At 38.6% G+C, this 18560-nt stretch overlaps 1 protein-coding gene across 1 annotated transcript; it reads right to left on the bottom strand.

Annotated features, from left to right (window-relative positions):
- Positions 1–285: 285 nt before the first annotated feature.
- SGO2 (shugoshin 2) lies at positions 286–16979 on the bottom strand. The gene is made up of 11 exons (XM_086615736.1): positions 16950–16979; positions 13471–13604; positions 11921–12096; positions 10935–11089; positions 9633–9808; positions 9149–9226; positions 8311–8393; positions 7678–7913; positions 5140–7158; positions 1992–2139; positions 286–495 (listed from the first exon to the last, which is right to left on the bottom strand). Exons 2-11 carry the CDS (start codon positions 13525–13527, stop codon positions 390–392), a joined length of 3234 nt encoding a protein of 1077 aa, XP_086471862.1. The 5' UTR covers positions 13528–13604; positions 16950–16979; the 3' UTR covers positions 286–389.
- Between the last annotated feature and the right edge of the window lie 1581 nt (positions 16980–18560).

The following is an 18560-nucleotide window of genomic DNA, read 5'->3' as shown; positions in this document are numbered from 1 at the left end:
TGTGTCTGTTCCAACCAGCACTGAGAAATGGTTCTACTCATGGTAAATATGAAATACTCACAATAAAATTCCCAAAGGTGATTTATTTTTAATTCTCATTAAAACGTACACTTTTCTTACAAATTAAGAAGTGCTGCAAATCCTTTGAACAGATTATAAATTACTGACCAGAAATGCAAAACCCAAGAGTGGAGCCTAACCCGTATTTGCCTTCCTGAGCAAAGTACTCCGTGTCCCTTATGTAGGGGCTCCTTTCCAAGAAATTCCACTTTGGAAGACCTTTACTAATCAAAGAACAATAACCACTCTATACTGCAAAACATATATATAATTTAAAAAAATGTACCATTTTAGAAGTATTGTTTGTAAAGGCAATTCTCTTGTCTTCTTCAAATAAATTTTGATTTATTTTTAAAACTTCTTTTATTTTTTACTTTAGAGACTGGGGAATTCAGAAATTGTGTATCTGTAAACTGATCTCCACGCCTTAATTTGCTGTAAACAAAAGAAATAAAAGACATCATGTATGAATATCACCAAGTACCTATGTAACTATAATTATAAAAATTATGTAATTATAATAACAATTCCAAATGGTAAATACTCCAATGAAAGCTTGATACACAAAAGAAACTAAATTTATAGAAAATAAGTATGTCTGAAATAGCAAGGCATAGATAATTACTGTTTTCCAAAATAACGCTAAAAATAATAGTCTTTATGTGGCCTGTATCATGCTAGTATGTGAGTAATCATTAACTTATTCCTATAAGACTAAACTCAAAAATTATTTAAACCAAGATCTTAACAGCATCCATTCAGGACAGTATAGTTGAAAATAAAATATAAATAGGAGACGGTAACTTAAAAATCTTGAGTAACATCCACATTTTTTTCTGTTATTAGTTACTGTCTCTCTCCCAAAATACAGAACCTTATCACTGTGGGGCAAAAGAGGAGAATGTGTTAATATGACAGAATTACAGCATTTTAGCATGCAATTCAATTAGTAAAAGAAAAATGTAACTCTAATCCCTTCGCATTTCTTTTACAAGCTATCTGGCATAAATATTTCTGAAAAGCCAGAGGTAAAGTGAAAAGACATTTCCTACATTACTTATAGCTCCCCATTTGTCCTCAGTTTCATTGCTTCAATTGTTTGCTTGATTACAGAGGTAAACAAGAATATTTTGAGGGTGCATGAGAACATTGTGCTAATTTTTTCAGTTATGGATTTTTTTTTTCTTCTCCTCTCATAGTTTTGCCAGAAAAGGCAAAACTCAAACCAAACAAAAAACCTCAACCAACTTTACTTCAGAAGTAATCAACTCAAAGGTCCATTGAGATTTAGATCTATGCACGCGACTGCAAATATACTAGTTTTCTTAATGGAAGTATGGCTTTAAAATCCTCTTTTAAATTCTAATAGTTATTACACAATTTATGTCTTGTCTCGGAAATCCCATGCCACTAAATTTGCTAAGAACACTAAGAGGTAAATAACTAATTATCAAAATAATATATCCTAAACTCAAATGATTTCTTATATTAGACTCAGCTTGTTTAAAGAGAAATTACTGAATTACATAATATTAGTGCATAAATTACCTTGCCACTTGGCAATATTACAAGGGCATTGTTATGGTATAAGTTTACACTGAAGTATAACATTTACAATTATCCACCACTAAAGGGGTTTATACCACGACAAACATTACGAATTCGCACTATTCACTGCAAGTATAAAATCTTATATTATATGCTAAATTTAAATTTTGAGACTTCAATACTGTTGGTGTCTTATTTTGGTACTTGGAAATCCTGCCACGCTAACAGGAAATGTTTTATATCAACACTGAAGTATCTCTGCAAAGGAGATTTGTGAAAGAGATACTTCAACTGTTTATTTCAGTATTTTCATAGCAAATCTTTACTGGAGACAGCTAAGTACTCCAAAAACCAAACAAAAGCCTTGATTTTTGTATACCTACCTGTGTAGGTTGGGTTCTTTGTAGCAAATAGCAGCTCTTGCTCGTCTAGGTGGTGCTGCTGAGTTTTCTTCTAAAGTTCTGGTGGATTCAGGTAAGGAAGCGTGAGATCGTATACTAGTATTTGTCAGATCTTGCAAAGCCTTTTTCCCTGTGAATACAGTAGTTTATATATCTCATTTAAAATATTTTCTGAATCCTTAAGTAAACTTCAATTCATAATTATTTTTAATTAGTATTTCTTAATCCAGGTACTCAGGTTACAGCTCCTACTCTGAAGATGCTCAACAAAAAACGGGATAGATAGTCAAAGAAAACACAACAGCAGCTTTCAACCTACCCAAATCTGGAGATGTTTAAGGTCTGCCACGGCTCTTGGGACACTTTAAGAAAGCCCCATAAGCACTGTAATTTGCAGCTAGATGCTTAAGACTCCAAAGAGTTATTGCATTTAAAAAAGTAAAACTGCACACAGCTCATGGTCTTGAATGCTGGGGGAGGGCATGCACCTATAATCTGAAGATTCAACCTGTACAAGAGTTCACCAGTACTGTATTTTCCAACTTTGTGCCTGCTCTTTCAGCATGTGCATAAAATGAGCATAGCAAGGTGATTAAGTGAGCCTCCTTATCTTCAAAACTGTAAATTACCAAACTATTTACAATACCTTATATTTTGAGCCACTGAACATGTGCAAGAGGAATACTCCATAAAAAAACAACAACCAGCCTTGGTAGAAGAAGTACTATTTGTGTCAGACTAAACAATCAATATTTAATTTGCAGAAAAATATTTTAATAGCTTGGGAGGAGTATTGAAATTATTCTTCAGCCCGCATTTCAAAAAATCCTAACCATTTATAGATGACAGTCTCTCTGAAAAGCACTAAGATTTAATGTAGACAACAATCCAAGATGAAATAAATAATCTTAATCTATATTCTTTAAAAGTCATTCCAAGAGCATAGATTCCTCATTGACACAGGTCAAGTTTTAGATTTAATGCATCCAGATAAGAACATTTGGAACGTAGTTTTTTAAAGAAACTGAATTTAAAACTCACTTATCTTAACTTGTTGAGTTTGAACGCTTTACCTTAAATCCTCTGTGGCAGCAAATGGATGCTACTGATCTCATAGAGGAAATTCATACACATATGGGAAAAATGATGAATTTTCTGTTGTGCCTATCTTGAGACTAATAAATTATATCACTGTATATTTACATACCTGTCCAAAAAGTGAATATTTTCTTTCTTTATTATAGCATCTGAATGCCTTGTACGGTCTAGCATATGCTTTCTTAACTGATGGTCAAGCTGATAGGGCTGAATTACTATTGTCCTGTAGCAGAATTCTGTGCTGAGATCAAGTAAAATATCTCAGTGGGTAAGACTGATCACTTCATCCACAGTCTTCTGAAATGTGTTAAGTAGAGACAACGTCTGAGGTTTTTCATTGGATTTCTGCTAACTTTGAGAGACGTATTAAGGTGACTTTGAGCTGCTTGCAGCAAGTCCCTACTGATTCATGAACGCAAAAGAAAAAGCACTATCTTTTGGAGGAATGCATTAAGGAAGAGCAATGCTCATTTGATTTAAATGAGAGGGATCTCCCATCAAGAAAAACCTCCCAAATTTGGCTGCCTCACAAATCAGTCTTCATTTGTACTAGTTTTAAAGTGGAAGTAAACTGTTATTATGAGCTTTTCCTAAAGCTTTAAGGTTAGAGATCAGGTCAGCTTCTTTTTAAGCAGTGAGTTTTGAGATGTCTATGAGTCTGCATTATTTAGGAAAGCTGGATGCCTTTGAGTGTATTTATGTTCACATAGATCTAACTATAGAGAGACTTTCATTACAGGAGACTTTCAAGATGTATTTCTAAGTACAGCTCATGGTAGTGATAAGAAGAACTGACGCCATCAGAAAGGATGGCATTTCCTTGCTTTATTTTAATTCAAGGTATGGATTTGGATGTAGGATGAGAAATGGGTTTGGAACTACACTTAAATGGATGAAGATCAAATTATTAGCTCGCTTTTTATGTCAGTAGTCTTTGATATTGCTGATCACAAGGGTTTACTAATATGCCATTACAGCTAATAAAATTATGTGATCCTTTTTCTACCTTCCAAAGAAGGAATCGAAGATGAGAAAATGTAACTGCTAATTACCAGGACTAGCACCTCGCATGATGGTCTAATTCTGCCAGTATTCCTATTCTGTGGTCATGTGAAATAGGAGATTTTTTTGGCTTTCATGTCCTAGCATTCAAATGAAAACACTGCAGTATTCGCTTGATAGCTTGGGATTTGCGGTAGGAAACTGTCTAGGTGTTGGGATGTTCTCAGAGACAATGAAGCAAACAGGAACTTGTTGAGAATCAGTATGTTTACAAAATAGACCCCTCATGCTATAAGACTTCAAAGCTACATTTCAAAGCATATTTAAACTCTAGCATATGCATTAGTCACATATTCCTTTAGCTCCTTTACAGTAATTTCATTGTATGATAGAAGAATCTAGTATAGTCTGGAAGATAGGTTTAAAGTCTGATTATTTTCTTAACTTAATGTATCTTAGAAAAGAGGTGTCAGATTTAGTCTGACACATGGGGACATGGGGAGATTCTCGAGAAAACCTGCTCAAAGTACTTTTATTAGATCTCAGAATTCCTGTTGAACTGCAGTGTTTCTAAAAAAATACAGATGAAATCTTTAAGTCCAGCTATGCTCTCCATTTATGAAGGGAACAGTTCACTTACTTCCCTTGTATAAAAACTCAAGATGTTATATCTTTTATACCTACACCTTCCTGAATTCCACTACATTCTTTGAAAAATTAATAAATGTTCCAACTGTAACTGCTCCTCAAGAATGCAGACTACTTATATCTGCCCAACTAAACGTCACCTTGGAATATACTGAAAAGTAACAAAGATGATAGCTACCACAATTAAAAAAGATACTGACTGATTTACAATATAGAACATGAATAATTTTAACGATTTTCAATCTTACCTTTTTCCACTGCTGTTTTATCCACTCTAAGCAGGGAGTAAGAATAGGACAGTATTAAAAGTGAAGATACTTTACCACTGTCTCGGGCACTACTTATTTCAAAACGCTATTTTTTTTCTCACCCATACACTTACCATGACAAGGTGTCAGCGTCTTTTTGTAAGTCTCTTTAGAAATATGATCCAGTTTTTGTTCTGCTTTTCCAGCAGCCAGTACTTTATGATTATCATTTCCCCCACGGATCTGAGAGTTTTTCAGTACAGAGAAGTTCATGGAAGCATTGTGGTTATCAAGAGCTGGGAGCTCCGCATGGGAAAGACCTTCCTGGAAAGAGCTATCTACATTTAATGGTGTATTCTTAGAACATTCCACAGGTAAGAATTTTAAGAAGTCTGATTTTTGAACCATAGGCTTTAACTTGCTTATAAATGAATCTGTCTCATGAGGGACTTCCTGATCGTCCAAAACACTCTGCCCACCCTGACTGATATGCCCAAAATAATTTTCTTCTGGTCCGGTGTCCGTAATATCAGAACTACATATCTGTTTGTGCTTTACCAGATTATCAGGAGAATTACTAATGTGAAGGTTTTTATGTGCCACTGATGAGGAATCTACTTTCTTAAACATGGCAGCATCATCATCAACTTGTTCTTTAGCTGGTGGTATATTCATAGCTTCACTGTTCTGAGTAAGTAAAGCCACTTGTGATGGCTGAGTTTCAGTTGCTTTATTTCCACGAACAGGCTCTGCATGCACTGCATCCTTATTTTTCAACTCTTCATTTTTACCAAGTGAGAACTGTGTAAGGTTTTCTTTTGGTATTATATATGCTTTCCGGCTAGCCTTCGCCAGTGTACGCTTTAATCCACCTGGTGAAAAATGGCTACTCTTTTGGCCTGCTTTCTGAGTAATTTTATGAATGCTGTCACTTTCAGTTTCTTCACTTTGTCTGTAACTATTTTTTTTGTTGTATTTTCTCTTTATAATATTCTTCTGGTCTTGTTTTCCCTTGCTGTCATGTTGGAGTATCTCTGCTTGAGACTTTTTGGAAATATATTCTCCATACTGCTCATTTTCATCTCTACAGTATTTTGTTGTGTTCATTTTTGAAGAGTTTGGAAAAGTGTTACTGTTTATTTTTGGTCTGCTATGTTTCTCATTTGTATGCAGAAAGTCCCACTGTAAAGGCAAAACATTAGAAGTGTTATCTGGAAATGGTACCTTTTCAGCACAATAAGCTTCTGGTGGGATCTTGTTAATAGATGAGTTTGAGTCTGCTTTTTCTGTTTTGCTTTCCACATCTTCAGATGTTTCTGAGAAAGCTTCCTTTTTTGTCTCCTCTTTTCTTGGACTCATTAAGTTATCCTGGTATGTCCTCCTTGTATCTTCAGCTTTACTTGGACAGTTTTGTGCTTGGTATTTGCTGGTGTTTAGCAAACTCTGTTTCCCTACAGAATTTCCTGTAGGTAGCTGTCTGGTCCAACTTTGAAATAGTTGAGTTTGAGAGTCAGTAGTTTTTGAAACTTCACTATTGTCAGCCCCAGTGTGCTTTTCTTCTGCATACAAATGTGAATTGACTTCATTTTCACTTTTCATTTTCTCTTTTTCCTTCTTAGAATATTTTACTTTTCTGAAATTTGGTAATATTTTATCAGAATTGGCATTACTATTTTTATTTTGGCGTAGTTTATCTTTGTCTTTCGCTGTAACTGTGAGTAGTTCACCTGCATCACTGGCGGTCAACTCCATATCAGCATCATAAACAGTTTCTTCAGGCTTCATCTTGTCAGTAAAAGGCAGCTTCTTAAAATCTACCTTACTTTTGCTGCTGAATTTCAGAGGTGAAGGAATAATGGGAGACAAGTCACTTAACCCTTCCTGCGAATTCATGTCATTGGTGCTGCTGCTGTTGATACAATGACGAGGCAAATTATTAGAGCTGCACTTTTCATCAAAATCCTTTGCATTAGGTTGAGGTTTTGACTTCTGAAATACTGCATGTTTGTTTCTTTCAGTCACGTTTCCACAGAATGGCAATGAAGTATCATTATATTGGTTTGCAAGCTCCTCAGACTGTCTTAAAGACTGTGTATTTTTGACATGAGTCAGGAAGGCACTATTGCAAGTTAGTTCTGTGCATGATTGATTTTCTGCAAAGAGAAAAAGTTCAGCAGCTTGAGGAAAGAAAGAATGTAGTCATCAGAATAGACAGATTACTGAAGGTTGGACCAAAAGCATGGAAAATTACAAACTGCATATTTCTTAATTCATTTTTTTACTGAATACACACATTCTGTGGTTGGGCTTTAAACATTTAGTTAACTAGAACTAATTTCACATTTTACTGAAGTTGGACTTTTGAAATTGGGTATGAGTAAAAATGTGGTTTTCCATAGCTACTTCAGCTGTTATTTGGTTATCTTATAGAAGTTTTATTCTGTTCACATTAATTTTGTTACATTTCAGCTGTGTTATTTCAATGAACTTTCTTCTCCAAGTGATTGTTAGGACACTCATACTTACAGGTGAGCATTCTATTTTTTATTAGTTTATTACAGTTTAGGAATCTTACCATACCTTCTGTATCACACATCAAGTAATGAATTACTAAACACTAATTCTCAGATAGTTCTGAAAAATATTATCATCTGTACAAAAAGATATCATACCTTTTAAAAACGTATTTTTGTCAACGGTTGTTTCCACTGGGTCTACGTCAATTAACTTTTGATTATTTGCACCAGAAGGCAATGATAATGCAAACTTGACTTGATCTGAACGCACTTCCTTTGACAAAATAGTGGTACACTTAAAAGAATTTGGTATTTCACACACAGAAGGGCTACCTTGCTGTTTTGCATTAGCTGTTGCAATTAAAGGAAGCTTCACTGGTAATTCTACAGATCTGAAAAGAGGAAATTTTACTGTGAAGATTTTTATTACATTATGTTGTAACATTCAATTGTTTAAAACATTCCCTTAATAATGTATAAAAGCCAAAAACAAGAACTCAAGTATTGAATCTGGTTCTATCTTAGGGGCAAATGTAATTCTTTTGATAGAGAATCCTGCTTTGTGATAGTGAGATCTCATTAAGAAAGAAGCAAGTTATTAAAACACAACTTTTGTCTACCACTCTCTCTCTATATATATAGAAATTCCAAGTTGCAAATAGGTAATTTCTGAATTAGACAAGAAATTGTTTCTCATTACCTCAAAAATACCTAGGACAATATACAGAGATTAGTTGTACAAAAATCCACAGACAATTACCAACTTCCGCATTTAATGTAACGACCTACCTAGCAGACTGACATGTACTCTTGAACTGGTCATCAGCAGGGCTACGTGGATCAGCTGATAGGAGAAGAGAACCCTGAAGATTCTTTCAAAAGAACAGTGAGAAGCAGAAACAGTTGAATATTCTCTAATGTTTTAAGTATCAGAAATATCCAGAGGAAAAAAAAATTATGAATGGGTAAAAAAAATAGACGTACTGATGAAAGGTGTATGATACTCAAAAACATGCACACAATAATTTTAAAGAAAAATATTTTGTAGCAAAACTTATCAAAATCTGTAGTCTACTTGCATCCCAACACAATGTATGGACTTTTTAAACACAGCTATAAGTAATGTAAAGTGCATTATGCATATAGAAGGGTAAAGCAACACCAAGCAACTGTTTCAAACAATAAAAATAATAATGTTTAACAAATTAACTGCAATTTTGCCACAACACAAGGATTAACCTGGACTATGTTTTCTGGTAAGATTTCCACGTGCAAGGTGTTTATTGCAGCACTAAGCAAGGAAGGCAAGTAGCTCACTCACTGGTAAAGAACACCACATACCGAAGTACTATGCTTTTTTCCTTTCAACCACATGACTTCATCAGGGCTAACTGATATTTAACTTTTTGATATTTTTGCAAACAAGATTAAATCCTAAATTTTTAGTGCATGCAACTGCAAAATTTAATTGATTTCACTAGACTTGTGTTTCATTCCAAATTTTAAGAAATTGGGGTAAATGTTCTAAAATGCATATATGATTTCAACATCGCACTCATTTAGAAGCTTTGAAAATATTATCCTGGAAAATTAGTTCAATATGGTAATAGTTCAAATAACATCTTACCTCAGAAAGACTGCTTATTTCTATTGCAGTTAAGAGATTATCATTCAAAAATGCTTCTATCTCTATAAGAGTTTTATTCTGGATGTAAAAGAAAAAGTAATTTAAAAACATACTTTATGTGGCTTCTGGCTTAATAAAAGGCAAGATATAAAAGCGAATCTACACTGCTAATTTTTTTTCTTTTTTTACAATACATTGAGTACAAACTGATTTTTAATAACATCTCATTACCTATAAAGGTGAAGCTGACACTAAAATAGCTATGGATAGACATATATACTGACGGATAAAATCGTTAAGCACAAAACAAATCCCATGAAAGAAAAAAAATCAAACGGGAATGCTATGCTATCAGATGATGTAAATTCACAAATCAGAGATATGCATTTTAAATCACCATTTTAAGAAGCCATATTAATTTTCCAACAAAGATAAAAGCTTGGTTTAGCTGATCTAAGTTTAAATGATATTATTTGCGGCATACCAATCGGTTTAGTTTTTGACAAAGCGAGATATTATGAAGGTACAGCTTTTCTACTTCCTTCTGAAGAAAAATCTTCTCATTCTTTAACTTCCGAGAATTTTCTTTCTCCACACTCAAAGCCACAGCTAATGCTTTATTATTCTGTTTTAAAGACACTTTAAACACAGATGAGTTATCTAAAGGAGACAAAATCATATTATTTTCAGCAGCTTCAATTCAAGGCCCTCTCTGCATGAACTATCACTATATAACAATATTATCTGTAGGTTTTGATGGAACAATAGCAAAGCCTAACACTTTCTAAAATAAAACTCTTTCTGTTGTCTGTCATTCTGATGACTACTCTGTCAGCTTCAAGTTCAAGTTTATTGCATACAGATTCTCCTCTAGTCTGGATTTTTGAAAATAAGGCTATTTTAAGAAGAAAGCATTTAAAAATGGATAGTTTCACAGGCATAAAGTGTTTCCAAATTTCTAAAAACCAAATATTAATTTTACAAATCAAGAAACTCAAATATTTTGAGCATAAATGTAAGTTTTGACAACAGAAAGAAACAAATTTTAAATTTGAAATACATCTTCCACTGTCTTAATGAAAACCTGCCTACTCATACTGATCATAGAAACAGAAGCAGAATTCAACATTCACTTAACCGTGCTGCTTGAATTAGAGAGATCTGAAATAGTGGTGTTTGACTACATTTAAAGCTTCCCTACCTGTTGCAGGAAAGGATCTGAGATGTTCCATAGTGTTGTTTTTCTCAGAGCCAGAAACAAAACCCAACCATCTACTATGACAAATGTATGTTTCAATTTAATCCTGACATACTGGGAAAACAAAGTACTTCTGGCAAGTGATTAAATCAGCAGATTGATATTTGTAGTTTTCCTTCAGTAAATGACTTAATAAAGAATTTTATATAAATCTCATGTAGTAAATGGGAATACTATGTATTTTACTGTGGCAACTATATTTTTAAAAGTCAGTGATTTTACTCATTTTGGCACCTCAGTTTTTAGACACCCCAAATGGACATGGATGTTAGAAACGCACTTGAGTACACTCTTTTAAAAAACATTAGCATACCAAAGAACAAGCATTGAAAATACTCAGAGAATCAGATAAATAAACAACTCCCAGTCATGTGTTTTAACTTTCAGACTCTCCTAAAATTCTCATCATACCCCGTTAATATTTTTAACAGGCAGCCATTCAGTAAGTTACGTAAAATACAATTATTATTCCTTTTGAAGCAATACATTTTCAGTAAATGGCTTCAGTTTTCTTTTAAGAGGACTTACTTATTAATTTAGTTTTGATTTTAGATGCTAAAGAAGCATTCCATTTTGCAGTTTGTAATGCTCCACTCCTCTTCTTCATGAGAGCTTTAACAGCATCCGAGGTGAAACTGGTGGATGATTTCGCAGTTGCTTGTTTATCCATCATCAAAATGAACCTGCATGTTGTCAAGAAGAATGCTGAAATAATACATGATCTCTCACACTTTTTAAAATTAAGTTCCATTATCTCTTACCAGGATTTGTTTTCTCCGCAGTTGAAAAAAACGCTTCGGTCTTTACCTTTGTTCAATTAATTCAAACAGGTTAACGAATTGTTCCTCAAGACTTAAGTCACATTATCATGAAGCGGCAAAATATTTAACTAATAAACATGAAGACTAAAAGCATCACAGATTTTTAACCTTGTTCATGCTCTCAAGTTATCTATCCAAGTTTATACTTAAAAGGGAAAAATCCAGCAAGGTCCTATCACTTTGCAATATGACCAGACCAGCTTTTGCTTTGTCAGGACTAACTTTAAATTGAAACATTTAAAAACCCTGCATTATAAAGGCTGTAAATTTAAAGAAGCAGCGAGACAGGCCCGCAAGCGCGGGCACAAAGGCAGCGGCCCCTCAGCACACCGCCCCGCGGAGGCCGCCCGGCCGCCAGACGCCCTTGGGCTCCCTCCTCCTCCCCTCACAGGGAGAGAGCGGCAGCGCCGCGCGCCCCGCGCGCGCCGCTCCCGCCTCGGCCCAGGGGCCGCCGACGGCTGCGCGCGCGCCAACGGCCGCGAGGCCAACGGCCGCGAGGCGGCAGCCGTCGGGCGGAGGCGCGAGCGCGCCCCCAGCACAGAGCCCCCGGCTGAGCGGCGGGCGAGCGGGAGAGGGCGGCCCTGAGCCTGTGCCGCGTTTTATGCCGTGTGAAGGGTTGCGTGGGGTTAAGTCACCGGATGATGGCATCTGAGCAAAATAACGGATAAAAGCAAGAAAAGATGAGAAACTTACTGGAGAATCAGTAATACTTGGTGCTTCACAATTCCTTTGCATTTGTGAAATGCACAGCCAGGCTGTAGGAGCTGCATACACGGGTCCCGTATCCGCCCCTGGATTTGTACCACGACCAACATCCACTGCTGGTACCTTTTCGTTTGCTCCGCTGATAACCAGGAAAGGCACTGCACCTACATGCAAAACCGACCATGTTAAAACAGCTCACGTGTACGTTCACATGTGGTCACGTACGTTTCTTCCCAGAAACGGGATATGCCTAAGTCATTAACGTTTAATCCATGGTTCCAGTTCTTTAGTGACGTTCCTGGATGTTTTAAAAAGAAGGAGTGGGATGCCTGTAACTTTTCAACTACGTATCTTTGGCAAAACCATTTTAAATACCTGCCATTAAGAATGCTAAAATTAAAAAATAAACATTAATTGTATAAACACTTAGCACCAATCCTAGCACGCTGTGAGGAAGGGATTAGGGAACTGCAGACATCCCACCTGGCTGTAAGAGATTTTTAGGAAGAGTTTGAGGTATTTGGCTTTCTGTTCAAAGAGTTCCTTTGAGTTAAAAGAAGAAATCCATGTAATTCCTTCTCAGTGGAACACTGACTTTGTTTTTAGCTGATCTTTAGCTATTAGTAACAGAAGAAATAACAAACAATTAATACGCAGTCATCAAGACAGTTACGAAAAGAAAAACGATACATTTAAAAATCAATGGATTATAGCAAGTATGCATGCTGCCTGCATGCTTACTGACTTGTAAGAGTGGAAGTGTCCCATGTCAGAATTCAAGCAAGCCCACTTCTAGTTTGGTTTAGGTAATATTAGGACTGGAAATTGCACGCATGTGGTTTAGTCTAATAAATTGCTTTTCCTCAAACTCTGTTCTGAGACCAAAATCTCTTGCTCTTTAACGCTTCCTCCACGTACATTCTACTTCACTGTGTCTGTGTGCCCAGTCCTACCATTACTTCAGGTGGACATTAGTTCCTAAATTTGACCCAGGAATCAGTAAATTTCTAGTAAACAGTTTTGTGAAAATATTGAGAGTTAATGTTTCAATTTATTTGAAGTTCACAGAGATGTAGATAGTTGAAATAAAAAACAGCATTAGATTCCGTAATGCAGTAATTGTCATGAAAACCTTACCTTTCCGTGTGCTAATGTTACAATATGCTATAAAGTAAATAAAAGGAACTGCACGGTAAGTATCAGTGGCATTATTTGACAATGTACCTTTATAAACTTATTATTTTCATAATCTGCTGCAAACAGCATCTGGAGAGTCTCTCTTTTCTATCTTTTTTAAATTTGTGTATGATATATGGCACAATTTCTCAGTGTGGCCCTGAAAGCTGCAAAACCCTAAGCTTCTATGCAATCCCCTTAAAATACAGGTTTGATCCAGCACATCTTATATACCTTCGGTACATTTCCCCTTACAAAGCGACATGGAAGTGACTGGAGCCGCTGTAAAACTTGGGCCAAATAAGAAGAGCAAATAGCCTTATGTAACTCTAAAAATAGATAACAAATCAAATAAAACTTACCTCCTTATCCTTTCCAGAAGGCAGTGTTTTCCTCTGGATCCAATCAAGAGTTTTCATTTCCTCTAGTTTTACAACAGTCCCAAGTCCTGAAGGGGAAAAAACTAATTTGCTTCCATTTAATGTTTATGGCCGTACTGCAGGCGATAAAACAAAATCTAAGTATTGCGTTTCCGCCAGCGGTCATAGTTTCCTTTACACTTCACTGAGGAACTCCCACACCATAACATTTCACATGTAAAAATCTCCAGTTAATTGCCAGCCACTCAAAGTGGGAAAGCGCTTAAAGCACTGCCAAGTTTCACAGCCTTTGTATCTTAAATATATATTAAGAGTATAATTCTGGTTTTCAGTCACTTGGGATCCTATGACTAGTCTTTAAACCGAGTAGAAATGAGAAGAAGGAGTGAGGGAAAGAGAAACAGACCTGTTGTAGAAGCCCTAACCACCTGGGAAGTGTTGTATTGAATTTGTGTCTTACTAGATAACTGCAAATCCCTCTCTCAGAAGAATCTTGGTTGACAAACTAATCCCATAGGGTCTAGTAAAGCGTGAGCTTTCTTCTAGTGGGTAGATGATGAAGAACAGCTTCTCCCTCTGTGGATTCTCTGACTTCCAACAAGACTTGAGCTCATGCTATAGTTTTCCTGAAATTATAGCATTAAGAACACATCTTCCTCTAATCACACCCTTTCTTGCACAAGCTTAATGAAAATTCATTTCTTAATGCCTCTCCCCCTGTCAAATTTGACTGAAATTAGTAAATTGAAAAGCAGATATACAGAGGATGAGTGTGTAAGCCTGGCTTCCTTTGGAAACTAGTGAAAAACAAAACAAAAAAGTCTCGAGTTCATTTTCCAAGAACATGCAGCTCAAAAGGCAGCTTGCTTGTGCAGGTTGATTATGCTGCATGCTTCTATACCAAGTACCTGCTGTAAGAAGCTTGAATAGCAATGATATTTTGCATGGTTAAATCTGAGGTCCAAAACCTATTGCACTGTTTGTTTGTTTGTGTACGTATATGGACTGAAACCATGTACGTTGTTCTGGTCTCCCAATGCAGAAATACACGAAAGAACATTGCTCAGACTCCTGAGGCAAAACCAAGCCAACTTAAGGGAGAAAACAAGCATGGAAAGCTGCAGCGTCATTAAGTCAATATTTTTAGAGTGAGAAAGGCTGGAAGTTAAAGTATATTATAACGTTTGACAACAATGGCCACATTTAATTTGCAATTGCTATGTATGAACTATTCCCAGTGAGTAAGGGGCATCACACAATATATCCTTACCAAAGATACAGTTAAACCAGGAACTGTTATTCCACAAAAATAATCTATTATTTGTTTTCCCTTACTTTATAGGAAGTCCAACATCCATGAATCATCAGTCTGTATCGCGTTCAGTGGCATGTTGTAACTTTTGTGCATATTCAATTAATTAGATATTAAGCATTTAAGACCTGGCGTCTGGGTACATTCTTAGCCAAGAACTATTCAGAGAGCACGAGAGCCATGGTGACAGGCCTGCCATTTCCTCTCTGCTGCAACTGTAGCATGCCTACTTGCTAAAAAAAATGAAATGTGAAATATTTACTGTAGCTTTAATTGCCATTCTAATGCAAATTGGCACTAAGACAAAAAGAAGTGAGTCCTAAGTAGTAAGCGATCCCTCAGAGTTACACCCCACCTTGAATACTGTGTCCAGTTCATAGATTCATAGATTTCTAGGTTGGAAAAGACCTTAGAGATCATCGAGTCCAACCATCCCTAATCCCCATTAAACCATATCCTCAAGTAGATCATCCACCCTATTCTTAAACACATCCAGGGATGGGGACTCAACCACCTCCCTGGGCAGCCTATTCCAGTGGCTGACAACCCTTTCAGAGAAGAAATACTTCCTAACATCCAACCTCAATCTCCCCTGACTAAGCTTATGCCCGTTTCCTCTTGTTCTATCACCCGTCACTAATGTAAAGAGCCCTTCCCCTACCTCCCCACCATCTTTTCTCAAGTATTTATAGGCCGTAATCAGGTCTCCCCTCAGCCTCCTCTTCTCCAGGCTAAACAGCCCCAACTCCCTCAGCCGCTCCTCATAAGTTTTATTTTCCAGCCCCTTGACCAGTTTAGTCGCCCTTCTTTGGACTCGCTCCAGGAGCTCAATATCTCTCTTAAAGCGAGGGGCCCAAAACTGGACACAATATTCCAGGTGCGGCCTCACCAGTGCCGAGTACAGGGGCAGGATCACTTCCCTGCTCCTGCTGGTCACACTATTCTTGATACACGCCAGTATCCCATTGGCCTTTTTGGCCACCTGGGCACACTGCTGGCTCATATCAAGCCGGTAGTCAACCAACACCCCCAGGTCCTTCTCCGCCAGGCAGCTCTCCAGCCACTCTTCCCCGAGCCTATAGCGATGCTTGGGGTTCTGGTGTCCCCATCATAAGAGAGACATAGATCTGTTGGAGCATGTTCAGAGGAGGGCCACAAAGATGATCCAGGGGCTAGAGCACCTCTGCTATGAGGACAGGTTGCAGGAGCTGGGATTGTTCAGCCCTGAAAAGAGAAGACTTCAGGGAGACCTAATAGCTGCCTTCCAGTACCTGAAGGGAACCTACAGGAATGCAGGGGAGGGACTTTTTACAAGAGTGTCCACTGATAGGACAAGGGGAAATGGGTTTAAGTTGAAGGAGAACAGATTTAGATTAGATCTTAGGAAGAAATTCTTCAGTACGAGGGTGGTAAGACTTTGGAATAAATTGCCCAGAGAAGTTGTGGATGCCCCCTCCCTGGAGGTGTTCAAGGCCAGGCTGGACGGAGCCTTGAGTAGCCTGATCTAGTTGAGAGGCGTCCCTGCCCATGACAGGGAGGTTGGATTAGATGATCTCTAAGGTTCCTTCCAGCCTATGCCATTCTATGATTCTATGAATTTCAAAGAAAATTTATTATCTCCCTACTAGGACTAGATGCAATGTGATTTAGATGTCTTTAACGTCTCACTTGACTGAAGGGAAGTCTGAATTACAAGTCTATGGTCCTAAATATTAACTGAAAACACAGTAGCCTATTGATATTTAGGTATTCTTGAAATCAGAAGGTAGTCACAGACCAGAATATAGCAAGCTACACACTTGGAGCTGTAGCTGCTCTGTGATTATTTCTTATGCATCCTTTGAGTTGACCCTTTAGCAAGTGAACTTGCAGATGAAGCTTTAAATACGGTAACAAAACACCTCCAAAGGGCAATGATGCATAAAAAACCAGGTTGATACAAGATGAAAATCAATAGGAATTGATTAACTGAGTTAATTTGCTAGGTAAATCAACTATTCAAATGTAATATAGACACATTTCTTGTATGTGCAGTGTACCGTTAAATAACTGGATTTTTACTGGGCTTCAGACAGCAATTAAAATATATTGTTAACATTTGGAATTAGTTATCTCTTACTATATTTCCAAACTTATAATCAGCTCATACCTTCCAGAAAGTTTGCAGAAATCTAAAGTTCAGCCCTGTTAACTCTTGCACACGACTACTGGCTATTTGGCAGTTGTATCCACAGGGATGGGTTCTTACTGCAGAAATTCTTCTTTATCTGCTTACAAAGTTAAACAGGAACCAGACATATTGTTATAAACTTTTTTAGAAAATACAGCTGCGTCTTAGAACCATTTTTCATGTGTATGGAAACTTTCAATAATGAGGCTGAGAGAAAACCATTAATGAGAATCTAATCTCTTTACCTTTCCATTGTTTATACATGCATTTTGGTGAGGAAGAAACTACTGTCAGACGTAAGCAATTTAATAGGACATTGATTCTGCAAGTCTTTATGAAATGGCTGTATGAGGGTGAAGCACCTCGCCTGCATTCATCCACGCTATTTTAATCCACTAGTAATTGGCTCTGAAAAATGCATGTAAGTCTGAAGCAGAAAAAAACCCCTATTTCACAGGCAAGCAACAGGAAAGCAAATCAAAATCATATACATCAGCCATAACTAAACGCTGCCGCTGCCACCCAAGCTAGCGAGCTGTCTGCGCAAAGTGACAAGCAGCAGTGTCAGAAGCGGCCCAGGCAACACCGGCTACCCTGAGCCTACTTTCTTCTGCCTTCGCCCCTCCGTTTTAGCCAAACCAGATCTTTGATCGTCAGGCTCGGAGCGCACACCGGCACCACATCGCCCCGCCACTTGCCCGCCTCAGGGCCGCCACTCGGGACGCGCAGCCGCAGCAGAAACCAGCGCCGGCCGCTCCGGCTCCGGCTCGGGCCGAAGCCGCTGCCCGAAAGGCTCCGAGACCAGCGCGAGGTCAAGGAGGGGCACTGCGGGTTAGAACAGCTCAAGCTGCGATATTATTGAGCCTACAGAAAAAGCACTGGAATCAAACCCACTGTGGGCAAACACTCACTTGTAGTTATTAAAAAAAAATAATTCTCAGGAAAGGTTTCTGTCTTAGAGAGTTGAGGTGAGTCGACCTCATCGCCGAGCGCGCAGACATCAAAGCCGTGCCTGAGGGAGCCGCTCTGGGCGAAGCGGGGAGGCGAGGGCAGCAGAGCCGTCAGGGTCCCTACACCCGGCCCATCCGCAGGCAGGGAAGCCCGAGCGCCCGGCGGCGCCGCCGCGACGGCGCCACGCGGGCACAGCGCTGCCCTCCTCCTCTCCCGCTCGGCAGCAGCCGGCCCCTTCCTGTGGCGCGGCCGCCATTTTACGGAGCCGCAGCGGCCCCGCCCGCCCCGGGCCCGGCGAGGCGGCCCTGCCGCAGGAAGCGGCGGCGCAGGTAACGCAGGATGGCGGCCGCCCCCGCGGCGCGGAGGGACCTGCTGCCTGCGGGCGGCCCCGGGCGGGCGGCTGAGCCGCCTTCCCCGACTCGCTCCCGCGGGTGGGCTTCCCCCTCTTTTGGCGGAGCGAGCGGCCGGCGCGCCGCGGGGGCGGCTGCCCAGCTGCCTCCTCAGCGCGCTGCGAGCCCGTCGGTGAATCGTGGTGAAACGATCGCAGGGCGAAGGGCGAGTGTTACTCTTAAAAAAACAAAAACCGTTTTGAGGATTTTGTTCAGCCTCTTGTGCCGTTTCTTTCCTGCCTAGACAGGG

The sequence above is a fragment of the Tauraco erythrolophus genome, chromosome 8, assembly GCF_009769465.1.
Source record: "Tauraco erythrolophus isolate bTauEry1 chromosome 8, bTauEry1.pri, whole genome shotgun sequence".
Taxonomy (NCBI): Eukaryota; Metazoa; Chordata; class Aves; order Musophagiformes; family Musophagidae; genus Tauraco; species Tauraco erythrolophus.
This window is presented reverse-complemented; position numbering and strand designations above follow the sequence as displayed.